General features: G+C 38.0%; 1 protein-coding gene across 1 annotated transcript in view; it reads left to right on the top strand.

The window, feature by feature from the left end:
* The first annotated feature begins 235 nt into the window (after positions 1–235).
* Positions 236–13,741, top strand: part of LOC129718271 (glycine dehydrogenase (decarboxylating), mitochondrial-like) — a 72,115-nt gene continuing 58,609 nt past the window's right edge. Inside the window, exon 1 of the mRNA XM_055668884.1 lies at positions 236–321. Within this exon, the coding sequence (XP_055524859.1) occupies positions 255–321 (67 nt within the window). The 5' untranslated portion in view covers positions 236–254. The remainder of the gene's footprint in view (positions 322–13,741) is intronic.

Below are 13,741 nucleotides of genomic sequence, written 5' to 3' on the forward strand. Positions count from 1 at the left end.
ATATATATATATATATATATATATATATTATATATATATATATATATATATATATATATATATATATATATATATATATATATATATATATATATATATATATATATATATATATATATATATATATATATATATTTATTGCATATTGATATGATGTATAGCTTACTATACACCTCTTATTTTGCTTATTTTTCCTTTATATATTATTTTAAGTTGTATTTCTTCTTAATTCGTTCATACAGTCTCTCGACGAAATGGCTGCCAAAGTCATACCCGAGTCGATAAAATTTAATAGAATTTTAAATATCGAAGATCCTCTGAGTAAGTACTATTGAATTTTTATATTCTTATATGGTCGGCGTACAGCCAAATCAAACTAAGCGCCGAAAACATTATTTCGGAAAATCGGCACTCGAAGTTTAAACGCTCCCATATGTTTTCTGTAGGTGGTTAAAATTTGAGAGCCGATTTTCCGAATCAATGTTTTCGGCGCTTGGTTTTTTTTTAATGAGCGGGGATGTTTTGTGATGTATTAATTATTTACTAATATTTATTCAGAACTTTTATTGTGTGTTCTGCCAGAAACTGTGACATATCAACACTATTACATATATTCTAAGCTTTATTTTATTAAAAGATTCTAATTGCTTCCGCAGTTAAGTGAAAATAATTGTAGGAAAATTGTAAACCTACTTGTCAAGAGAGAGAAAAAAAGGAGTTTAAAATTAAACCCTAATCTAATCTTACACCTATCTTACTGACTATAAAAAGAGCTAATCGTTGTAATTGAGGCTTGCAACGAGTTTTGTCGGAACTTATTGATAATTTGGTTTGACATATTTTCTAATGTTTCCACACTAGTAAGCCTGTGTAGTTCATTCGTGTTAAACCAGCGAGGACGCTTCAATATCATATTCAGAAGTTTGTTCTGAATCCTTTGAAGCATCTTCTTTCTGGTAGTAAAACAACTTGCCCAGATGGAGACTGCATATAACATCGCTGGTCTAGATATTTGTTTGTAAATTAACAGTTTATTCTTGAGACAAAGTCTAGAATTTCTGTTGATAAGTGGATACAAATATTTTATATATTTATTGCACTTTATTTGGATATTCTCAATGTGCTTCTTGAAGGTAAGATTTTTATCATAAACTAGCCCTAAATATTTAACTTGGTCAGACCAATTTCAAATTGCACCGTTCATCTTAACAACATGATTATTGGTGGGTTTGAAAGAAACTCTTGGTTTATGGGGAAAAATAATTAATTGTGTTTTTGATGCATTAGGAGAAATCTTCCATTTCTGCAAATATGAAGAAAATATATCTAGACTTTTTTGCAGCCTACTGCATATGACACGAAGGCTTTTTCCGTTTACGGAAATGCTTGTATCGTCACAAAACAGAGATTTCTCACATCCTGGTGGTAAATCAGGAAGATCAGAAGTAAAAATATTATATGAAACTGGGCCCTAGATACTTCCTTGAGGTACACCAGCTCTAACAGGCAATCTATCAGATTTACTATTCAAATAGTTAACCTGAAGAGTGCGGTCAGTCAAGTAAATTTGTATTATTTTTGTGATGTAAAGAGGAAAACGGAAATTGGACATTTTAGCTATCAAACCTTTATGCCAAACACTGTCGAATGCTTTTTCTATGTCTAGAAGAGCAGCTCCAGTGGAATAACCTTCAGATTTATTAGTACGAATCATATTAGTTACTCTAAGTAACTGATTAGTTTGTTTGTTTGTTTGTTTGTTTATTAATTTCATCCAACACAATGGTTTACATGAAATGTGGGTGATGGGGAAAAGCCAACAATTAGGCATAAAAACCCCATATCTTTTAAAATAAATGTATAAACTTAGGTCTAACACAGAACAAATATAAGTAACAATAAAAAGTGACATATCCTTAGTTCTAAGCAGAAAGTCATGTAACATAGTCAAGATTGTAAAATAAAAATAAACATATTAAGAATAAAAGGAACGGTACTTTCGATGAACATCCATTTTCAAATCGTCTCTTGAAGCAGTTTCCGCCGGAACAATTTAGCTCTCTCTCCAAATTCGAATAGATGAAAATATTCATTAAAAATTGCACTCATCGAGTGTAGCGGTGAGTTTAGGAGATAATCCGTTCTGACTAATGGGCGACGGAGGAAGCCGGCTCTGGATCTCAGACGCCTGGAATGCGCACTGACGTTAAGCTGTTCCAACAGTGAGCTGCAATCAGTCTCAGTTGAAAGCAGTTTGGCAGCAAAAACAGCTTTCGAGACTTTTCGTCTTTTCTCCAACGTGGTAATGCCCAGCAATTTACAACGGGCTGCATATGGAGGCAGATCGAACGGGTTGAGCCACCTTAGATTTCTGAAGGCGTACCAGACGAACTCCCGTTGAATGCTTTCAATTCTTCGTATCCAAGTTGCGTGATACGGTGACCAAATGACGGCGGAAGACTCCAAGTGAGACCGTACAAACGCAAAATAGAGTGATCGAAGGCATAGCGGGTCATCGAACTCCTGGGCGATTTTGAATAAAAAGCCAAGCTGTCGGTTAGCTTTGTCAATCACAAATTGCTGATGCTGTCGAAAGGATAGATCTGAATCTAGATACACACCAAGATCTTTTACGGTTTCAACACGCTCCAACGAGTGTCCAGCGATCGTGTAGTTATAATAGTAGGCTTCGCGGCTAACTTTGTGATGAAATGAGATGGTCACACACTTTTCGACGCTAAGGGTCATTCGATTTACAATACACCACGTAGCAAATTGCTCCAGACGAGACTGTAGAGTGACGCAATCAGCCAAATTTTTTACTTCGGCATACATTTTAAAGTCATCAGCATACACAAGCTGGTAACTTCCTGTGAATAGGTTCGTGGCATCGTTAAAGAACAAAATAAACATAATTGGCCCGAGATTGCTGCCTTGGGGCACGCCGGAGTAGTTAGTGAATTCCTGGGAGAGAGTTGTGCCAATTTTGACCTGTAATTTCCTCTGTTTCAGGTAAGATTCCAGCCAGCTGCAAAGGCGAGTGGAAAACCCAAGTTTTTTAAACTTTTTTAGAGCTATGTCATGGTCGATATGATCAAAGGCGGCCTTCAAATCGGTATAAATTGCATCGACTTGGTTACCTCGGGAAATTACATCAAAGCACAGAGAGGTAAACTCCATGAGATTCGTGTCAACTGATCGACCAGGCATGAATCCATGTTGCTGCGTAGAAATGTGACTGTGACAGTTGAATATTATATAGTCGCTAACTACTAGCTCAAGAACTTTAGAACCAGCACAAAGGGACGTTATGCCTCGATAATTTTCAACAAACTGTTTTTTACCTTTCTTGAACACCGGAAACATAATCGATTTTTTCCATTCTGAAGGAAACCGAGCTTGCTGCATCGAAAGATTTAGAATTTTCATAAGAGGGGTTTTAATATCCTGCGAGCACTTCTTCATGAAAACAGTTGGAACACCATCCGGCCCAGGCGTGAATGAAGATTTCAGTTTGCGTAAGGCATGTCTTCGGAAATATGGAAAGTATCCAAATCGACTACATCTAAAGGCACGTTTTCGAGGCATTGAGGATCAATCTCTGCATGGTTACGAGGACTAAATACGGTAGCAAAATGCTCGGCGAAAAGTTCACATTTTTCGGCGTTGGTAGAAGCCACCACATTTCCCTTATTTATTGTCGCAGGTAACCCATTCTCTTTGTGCTTTGATCGCACAAACGACCAGAACTTGGCTGGATACTGACGTAGCCGCTCTTGAAGCCCTCGCACATATTCAGCATATCGTAGGCGATTATATCGTCTGTAGTTGCCACTAGCTCTGTTGAACATAGCTTTCGTAGTAGGATTTCGATTTCGAGTAAACTTTCTAAGAGCTGCTGCACGAATTCTTTTCAAGGAACGAAGTTGAGCATTAGACCAAATAGGTTTGCGTGGAGGTTTGAAAAGTGGAGTGAATCTCACTAAAGCGACTTGAACAATCAAGTTGAATCGGAGTAAAGCTTCATCTACATCGTTACAACTAGTGACTGGCTCCCAGCCGACAGTTTGAAGGTAATCACTAAGTGCTGAGTAATCAGTTCTCTTGAAGTTCAATGCCGTCGTGTCTATATCTTCAACTAGCGGTAGGTGAGAGTGTACTATGACATCAAACATCAGAGCAGGATGATATGAATCCAAACGTGCTAAAGGATCGTCAGCGCTAACCGGAATTGTGTAGTTCGCTCCGTCATTAAGAAACAGCAGGTCCAAGTATCGTCCGTTAAAATTACTGAATGGATTCACTTGCAGTAAATTGCACCTAGCGGTACCGTCAAGAAGTATTTCTTGAACCGATGCTTCGTTCCGACCACGACGTCTGAAGGTAGTGTTCGAAACATCAACAAACATGTAACCGTGGCGTGAACGCTTCCATGCGATTTTGGGTTGATTGTAGTCACCAGCTATGATAATGATGTCGTTCAAACTTGCAGCATCGCAGATCTTCTCAATGCAGCCGATATGGAGTTTCATAAGCTCAGGATCTTTATTTTTCTCGGGTGGTAAGTAAAAACATCCAACAAAGAGTTTCAAACCATTCAATTGAATTGTAATGAATAGTTGTTAGAGAGCAGCACAAAATCCAATATCGCAGGAACAGGAATCGAGAGCTTTTTTAACGGCAATAATGACACCACCGCCTACACCGCGAAGACTATTCAAACGGTTCCTATCGATTCTGTACACTTCGTACTGGTTACCGAACAGTTGAACAGAGTTAATTCTGCTGTCGAGCCAAGTCTCAACTAGCATGATTACATCATAGTCTTGATCGATGCATGAAAGGTAGAAGTCAGCTATTTTAGTCTTCAACCCTCTTACGTTTTGGAAGTAGAATTTCAATGAATTAATGACGTCATTAGCCAACTGTTGATTTTGATGCACACTGGGACGGTTACCATCAGTAGACAAAGCATTGAATGATGAACTATGCGAAGAAATTGCGCTGTGAACGAGACTAGGCTCAGGATTTGTAAAAGCTCTACTTGTCATGTACTTGCCCGCATAAGCAGGTTGGGAGACCCCTTCGCATGAACCCAACGCAGGGACGGAACGACTTGGAAGGCAGGAACACACAGCAGCAGCACATGAATGGTGATACATGGCTGCATTGGGTTGCTCAGGGGTTCCCATATTGCTTTGTAACATGCGTTCCGTTGACGGCGTAGGAGTAAGTGGTGCGGTAGTGGAAACTGGGTGTACTTCAGTGGGTGAACTGTAAAGCGATTGTGTGCTGGGAACGAAATCAGATTCAGGATGCGAAGATACTCTTATATGTTTGTACTTGCCTGAGAGAGCAAGTTGGGAAACCCCCTCGCTTAGACTAGACACAGGAACGAAACGACTTGGATGGCCCGAACCGGAACGAACAGAAGCTGAAGCGCTGTGGTAGTGTCTGACGGTACGTTGATACTCGACTGTGTCTGAAAGCTCAGGGGTTCCCATTATGCTTTGGGACGTGCGTTTCGTTACCAATGGAGATGAGTGCTAAAGACTGGGACTGTTCAATCTATAGGTGTAGCTAAAATTTTCGGTGATGATACGATCCTTGAGGGGGTTGCACCATCGATCCGAAGTATTTTTGTCGGTCCCCAAAAATCCCGCGACGACTGCAGATGTTCAAACTCCCTGAAGTAAATTCCCTTAGGCCAGGATGCAGGGTCCAATGCAGTCTCCTTCAATCTTGTATCAATTCCAATTTTGAAAGAAATGAAAGCAAGTTGCTTCAAATCAGCATCTTTACGTACAAGTTTTTTAACGTCTACGGTCAGTTCAGTGCTCAAGCAACTTTTAACCAGCTCGGAAATGTCCTCTTCCGTAACGTGACAGGCAATCCGAGACAGATATAGCCAAAATTTCTCAGGTGCTTTTTCAACAGTAGCTACAGTTTTGCTTATTTTTTCAACAGGTTTCGTACCACAAGCGAGCTTGGTGGTAGTGCGTGATTTTGGCGTTTCTCTTAATGCAACATCGCGGGGCCGTTTGACACTCGGCCAAGCGGAGCGTGCCCTGTTAGGATCACAAACGTCGTTTGTGGTTTTATCTATTAGTGCCTTAGCCAATGCTTTAGTTTCAAGTAGCTCAGATTTTAGTGCTGATAATGAAACAGATATATTCTCCGAGACAGCAGCCACAATGTCATGAGCCATAGGAGTAGGTGTTTCTTTAAATTGTTTAAGACGCTCGATACAATTATCACAGAACCATAACAGGTTATGATTACTGTTCACGAGTTCCATATTAGGTCGCTTGAATCCGGTGCATTTGAGATGTACAGCCTGGTTACAAAACCTATTGCACTGCATATACTCAAGTGTTTTGATCGGTTGAGAGCACTGGTAGCATTCGGAGTTCACGGATCACGGCTAGATGGCTAGACTTATGGAAGCTTTCGACAGATAATGTCGCTATTATGCAACAGATGGCGCTGATCTTTTTGAAAAAAGCGATAGCGAGGGTTTAGATGAATGGAATTGAGTTGTAAAGAGTTCAGCTTATAAACACTAGCACTTCACACTACGAACGAGTCAGAACTGATTTTCACTTTATTCACATTTGTAGAGTAAAATCGGCCAAACGGCAGATAGCCTTAGAAAATGCACTAGATCACTTTCAAAACAAGACAACTCAGAAAATTCTTAGTTGTATAGAACGGTAGAAAAACGGGTTAAAAGCAGAGTGATAAAAAACACATCCAATGTTTACATCTACACTGAGCGAAAAAAGCGCGTAGTCGAATGCCCATGGCGAAATCCAAACTGCTCATTTGCAAAAATTGAATTTTCATCGATGCGTGCCATCATTCTATTAAGAATCATTCTTTCAAAAAGTTTGCTCATAGAAGAGAGTAAAGCAGTTCAGCTGGATTTTTTTCAGGTTTTAAAATTGGAGTGACTTTGGCATTTTTCCTGTGGTTCCCGTGGTTCTGTGGTTAGCGATGTCGGTCGGCTAGCTCTCCCATACGGTTGTGATATCGGGTTCGATTCCCGATCAGGTCGAGGAACTTTTCGAGCTGGAAATTTTCTCGACTCAGCACTGGGGCACGGTGTATCGTTGTACTTATCCTACAACATGCAAAATGTGCCGAAAACAATATCGATAACGAATTCTCTCAACTAATCTAGTTGATCGAGGCCGCATTAGCCCCCAGGCTAGCGTGCGATATTGTTGTTGTTGTTGTTGGCATTTTTCCATTTTGAGGGAAAATATGCTAATTCAAAGCATCTGTTAAAAATTCTCACCAAGAAATTTAAAGAGCTTTCGGAAAGTCTTTAGGGGAGGATATGAAAAATCCCATCATCTCCTGGTGCTTTCATGTTTTTAGAGTTCTTGATAATAGTTCGTATTTCATTCAAGTTTGTTTCTGGTACCTCTTCAGGAAGAAATTCTTGAGTGGTGATCTGATCATACTTTTGTGATACTTCATTTTCAATAGGACTCATTACGTTCAAACTAAATTAGAACACTCTCGAACTGCTGAGCAAGTTTTTGATCTTTTTGTTCATTCGTAAGAAATATTTGGTCACCATCTTTGAGGACTGGAATGGGCTTTGAAGGTTCCTCAAGAATTTTCGAAAGCTTCCAGAAAGGTTTGGAATATAGTTTTAATTGTTCAACTTCTCTCATGAAATTTTCATTTCGCAAGAAAGTGAATCTATGTTTGATTTACGTTTGTAAATCTTCAAAAATAATTTTCAAAGCAGGATCACGAGTTCTTTGATATTGACATCTCCTTATGTTCTTCAAACGTATAAGAAGTTGAAGCTCATTGTCAATGATTGGTGTATTAAATTTCACTCTAGCCTTAGGAACTGATGAGTTTCGGGCATTGAGTATTAAACTGCACAAAACATCCAATGCTCCGTCAATGTCAGCATTGTTTTGTAAAACAATATCACAATTCAAGCTTCCTTCGATCGTGGTACGATATCGATCGTAATTGGCCTTGTGATAATTAAACACAGACCTAGTGGAATTTAAAATAGTTCACGGGATATGGAAAAAGTTATAGGAAGATGATCAGAATCAAAATCAGCATGAGTTAACAAATCACTGCATGAATGACTTTGATTTGTTAATACCAAATCAATTGTGGATAGATTCCTAACAGAAGAAAAACATTTAGGAGCATTTGGAAATAATGCTGAATAAAATCCAGCCGAGCAATCGTTAAACAATATTTTTCCATTGGAATTGCTTTGTGCATTATTCCACGATCGATGTTTTGCATTAAAATCACCAATGCAAAAAAACTTAGATTTATTTCTCGTGAGTTTTTGTAAATCTCCCTTGAAATGATTTTTCTGCTCACCAGTGCATTGAAAAGGTAAATACACTGCGGCTATAAATAAAATACCAATATCTGTTTCGATATCAATTCCCAAACTTTCAATAACCTTCGTTTCATGGTGGGGCATAACACGATGTTTTATTCGACGGTGGATAACTATTGCAACTCCACCTCCGGCAACATCAAATCTATCGAACCTGTGAACTATATAGTTGGGGTTTCTTTTTAGTTTAATGTTAGGCTTTGAAAGCGTTTCAGTCACAACTGCAATTCACCATGGACTGTCAAAAAATTAAAAAAATCATCTTCTTTCGCTTTTAAAGAGCGAGCATTCCAATTAAGAAAATTTTCAGCATTATTTAAATTCATTGCTGAGTTTCAATTTCATTACAATATTAGTTGTAAATTTTATACCTTCTTGAACAGCCTCGTACATCGAGTTCCAGTTCAACAAAACACATTATTGGACATTAGCTGCAGCATGGATTGTTGTACTCCTCAGCTGGTCTCGAGGTACGATGCTGGCCTAACAAGCCAGTCGTCGTAGGTTCGAGTCTCGACTCGGGAGAGACTGTTAGTGTCAGTAGGATCGTAGCGCTAGCCCCGCAATTGTCCTGTACACTTAACGGTTGGCTGCGAAGTCTGTGTATAGTAAACAGAAGGTCAAGTTCCGAATCGGAATGTAGCACCAAGGCTTTGCTTTGGATTGTTGTAGGTATTCAATCTTCTCGGGAGTTGGAATACCTAAATCAATACTGGCTGACTTTTCAGCACCAAACACGAAAGGCTTGTTGCTGTTTGAATTCGAAATTTTACCTGAAAGGACACTAGCATATGAAATACCTGGTGGTGCCTGAACAGGATTATTTGATTTCAATTTGTTGTTTCCTAAATTTGAAATATTACCTACAGACACACTAGCTACAGGAAAGGCTGGTGTTGCCTAAACAGTATTGAAAGTCTTTTGATTACCCACTTAATGTTATTGACAACAGGTTGTTTTGAATACCTACGTTGTCTTGAGGAAATGATTTTCGACCTAACAGGGCAATCAAAGAAATTAGATTTGTGTTTACCCCACAATTTACACATTTGAAATTATTAGTGGTCTCTTTCACAGGACAGATGTCATTTGTGTGGGAAGAGCCACCACAAATCATGCATTTTGTTGCCATATGGCAGTTACGAGTTCCATGACCATAAGCTTGACAATTCCGGCATTGCGTGATATCATGGATACCTCCATGTCTCTTGAAGTTCTCCCACTTTACTCGCACATTGAATAAAACACGTGCTTTTCCTAAAAAATTTAAACTACTTACTTTGGTACGATCAAAATGTACCAAGTAATTTTCCTGGTGTATTCCAGTATTGTTGAATTTTGCGTTTGATTTACGTTCCATCAAAATTACTTGGTTGGGGGAAAAACCAAGTAATTCCGTCAAAAAATCTTTAATTTCATCAATAGTTTGGTCTTTTAAAAGACCTTTCAAAACAGCTCTAAACGGTCTCTCGTTTTTTACGTCATATGTATAAAATTTGTACATCTTTTCAGTCAAATACTGTGATAAATGTTTATGGCCTTCAAAAGATGCGGCCAAAATACGAATTTTGCCTCGGCGGCCAATATGAAAACTAACTTTCACATCAGAAAGAAATGATGAAAGTTCTAAATGAAAAGCTTTACAATTTGCAACTATTACCACAATAGGTGGAACTTTAGTTTTCTTCATACCGGCATTTTGCTCAGAATGAGAAGCTTCAAATTCTTGATCCCCTATAGTAGAAAGAATTTCATACCTATTGCTTTCTGAATCACTCGGAGGAGAAGCCTCACGTTTCCTCAAAGCCGCATCAAAGCGAGCTTTTTTGGTACGTCCTGGCATTTCAGGACAAAATTCACTTCACTTTCACTTTTCACAAATTTTGTCTACATAAATTTATCCATTAATCACTCGTTAAACGTTGAAAACAAATTCAATACTTTGTGATTCAACAGATACTCTTTAAAAAAGATTACCTGTTGAAAGCGGAAAATTTCCAATATCTTTCGGTGGTCTAAGACAAACCTCGAGCTGTTGGTGAAATGCGACCGTTCTGCAAGGCAGTTCAAGTCGTACTGACGTTGGTCCCCGTGGCACTGTTGTTAGCGATGTCCATTGGCTAGCTCTCCCACACGGTTGTGATATGGGGTTTGATTTCCGATCAGGTCGAGGATCTTTTCGAGCTGGAAATTTTCTCGACTCAGCACTGCTGGGGCACGATATATCGTTATACTTACCCTACAACATGCGAAATGCTGTTGTAGGATGTTGTAGGTGAGCTGCTACAGAAATTTTTTGTTATAGAGTAAAATATTGTTATAGGGGAATGGACCAATGGACCACGCCCTTTAGTGGACCACGGATTAACTCAATTTATGCGAAAACATCCATCGGAAAACATCTTATCCAGCTAGGGTGAATCAACCCATCATGGACCCTATTACTATATCGACAGTTGACCAGTTGTCTCGCTTTCATACAAATATTGTTGAGTATTACCAGTTTTTAATTGATAATGTTGAAATTTGGAATTGATATGACACGAGGTTCGTGTCTAATATACCTGAATTTTGATTTGTTTGACTTTTTGCAAAAAAAACTTTGTATTTTATTCAATATGCATATTTGCATACATTTTTCTGTTTCTATGCCGCATTGCCAGCTTTGATGCTTAATATGTGTCTTAGGTTACTCATCAAATTCACGGACTCGTTCGAATGATGTATATAAATTATATTTTACAACACAAACCAAGCTAACGTGTGCATAGCCTCATCAGTATTTATTGGAGTAAGCCGTTCTCAAATCGTAGATATTAATACACTATTGAAATTTACTAAACAAACCACCCTATAGTGCCGTGTCAAATATACTATTATTATTGATTAAAAAAAATAAACAAACCACCCACACTCGTTCGTGGCCCTAACCCTATGATGTTTGGTTTACATCGTCCACATCATGTCACCAGCCATGTCCAAACCACGCTCAGCACTGAAGGGCGACAATTAAATAGATAAATCAATGGGAGATATGTTTTAGAAGTTGCATAATGACTTCATAAAGAGATGTCCGAATATTTGAGTCTGTCTTCCCTGGTGCGCTGTATTTTGGCGTCGAATTAGTTCGGATCGCGTTAAGCCTGTATCAGACTAACCGTTGTAGCGGTTGACCGCTACCGTTCCGTTCTTTGTCGACCAATCAGAGCACAGCGGTCGACCGTCGCTTGTTGTTGTTGCAAAAAATAGAATCCTTTCTATTTTTGCCGCCGACCGTTCCCAACGGTTGCCGGCTGCTGTCATTGACATGGCAAAGGCAAACGAATCTCTTCACACCTACACAAGATAATGTCAAATTGGTCAATGTAAAATTGGATAATGTAAATTGGTCAACAAATTGATTGGCGATGGTTTCATTTTGGACAGGGCACGGGAAATGGTCTTTTTCGCCTCTTTTCACCCTATTTTTGCGTATTTTTGAAAATATAGACCCTTTCCCGTAACCTGCACAGAATGAAAATATCATCTATCGATTTATTGGGCAATTTTACATAAGAAATGCTATAGTTAAGGTATCCAGGCCAGCGGCTTTTAATTAGTGGAAATTTGGATTTATTTTTGCCAGTGTGCGTTGGTCGAAAATTGACATCGTGAACCAGCGTTGCCGGTGCTATCAATGTTTTGACTGGCTGTCGTGTGTGCCAAAAAGAGAAGCACACTTTTTCATTTGTCAAGTCTCTGTATGTGATCTTGTGTAGGTGTGAAGAGATTCGTTTGCCTTTGCCATGTCAATGACAGCAGCCGGCAACCGTTGGGAACGGTCGGCGGCAAAAATAGAAAAGATTATATTTTTTGCAACAACAACAAGCGACGGTCGACCGCTGTACTTTGATTGGTCGAAAAAGAACGGAACGGTAGCGGTCAACCGCTACAACGGTCAGTCTGATACAGGCTTTATGGTTTCCGTGGAAGATATTGTCGATTGCAGGAGAATTTATCTCGCAAGATGCATGAAAAACGCCGTAGAAGTGCGCGGGTATAACCAATCATGTTGGTGTTGGTGTCTTAACCAATTGATAACCAATACCGTCAGGAACGCATAAGGTTTATTACATTAACCCTGGAAAGATAGTCTGCGTCAGTTTGACGCCTAGCTTTCAACAATATTGCTCATTTTTTCATTTATATCTACCCGTGCGTCTTTTTTTCTTGTTTTTTCTTATTCAATAAAGAAATATTTAAACCTTTGTGTAAATTGTGATGTTTATTTTTTATAATATGTTAACACCGCAATGACAAACGATCAAAGCGTTAATGAACAAATGAAGAAAAGCTTCTTATTCAAAAGTCGAAAAACCAATTTGACGCATGATTATCCTTTTACGCACATCAAAATATGACTATCTTTTCAGTACTTAAACATGCATCCGCCATAACGAAGATCGTAATGTGTAATGATAGGTATTTAAACGCTCAGTGTTTGTAAGCAACGCGTATTAAGTACAAATATTCAATATTATAAATTAAGTATGTGCCAGGTTAATTGACTTTTATTAAAGACCCTCAAGCAACCAAAACATATTTTTTAAATTGGCAAACTTTGAAACAAATTGTTTAACAAATGTTTTTTTCAAGAGATAAAATTGCTGATTATAAAGCAATCATCATGGCATCAACCCTGGAAATATGCGTGGACTTAAATAATCACTAGTAAAGTCAGATTGATAACCCGTGACCGAACACTTTCACCTCTTCCATTGCTTATAATGTTTGTTTGCACGATGGTAAATATTCATTGGCTGGTTGATTATTCAGTACTTCACAGCAACGCAAACACAATGTGACAAATAAATTTCGCGAATGTTGAAAAAGACATCTATCGTATCATCTGAAGGCATTTAATTCTACGATCATTTTCAAAATTCAAATTTCAAAATTATTTATTTATTAGTTTTACTATTCGTTGCAACTAAGTTTTTTCATACATTACACATTAAAAATATCTCATAAATTTACGTTTGTTTACATGTACATAAAAGAATTTTGAGAACCACAATGATGTAATGTACAACATTTTTCATGTATTGTAAATTAATATAGTGTAAGTTTCAGTGCTTATTGAATTACTGCATCATAAATTATAATATCAAGTATTTTTAATTTTATACTGAATGTTGTAAATTATGCTCGTGATTTTTCAAACAGAAATTTATACTTCATTCTAATTATAATTTCAGATTTAGATTTTAGTATTTTTTACTTTTCACATTTGTAAGTAGATAACAGATGATAACTAAAATTTTTGATTTTTTGAAGCTCTCTTACTCCATAACAAACACGCTTAGAGAG

The sequence above is a fragment of the Wyeomyia smithii genome, chromosome 1 (genome assembly GCF_029784165.1).
Source record: "Wyeomyia smithii strain HCP4-BCI-WySm-NY-G18 chromosome 1, ASM2978416v1, whole genome shotgun sequence".
NCBI classification, from domain to species: Eukaryota; Metazoa; Arthropoda; class Insecta; order Diptera; family Culicidae; genus Wyeomyia; species Wyeomyia smithii.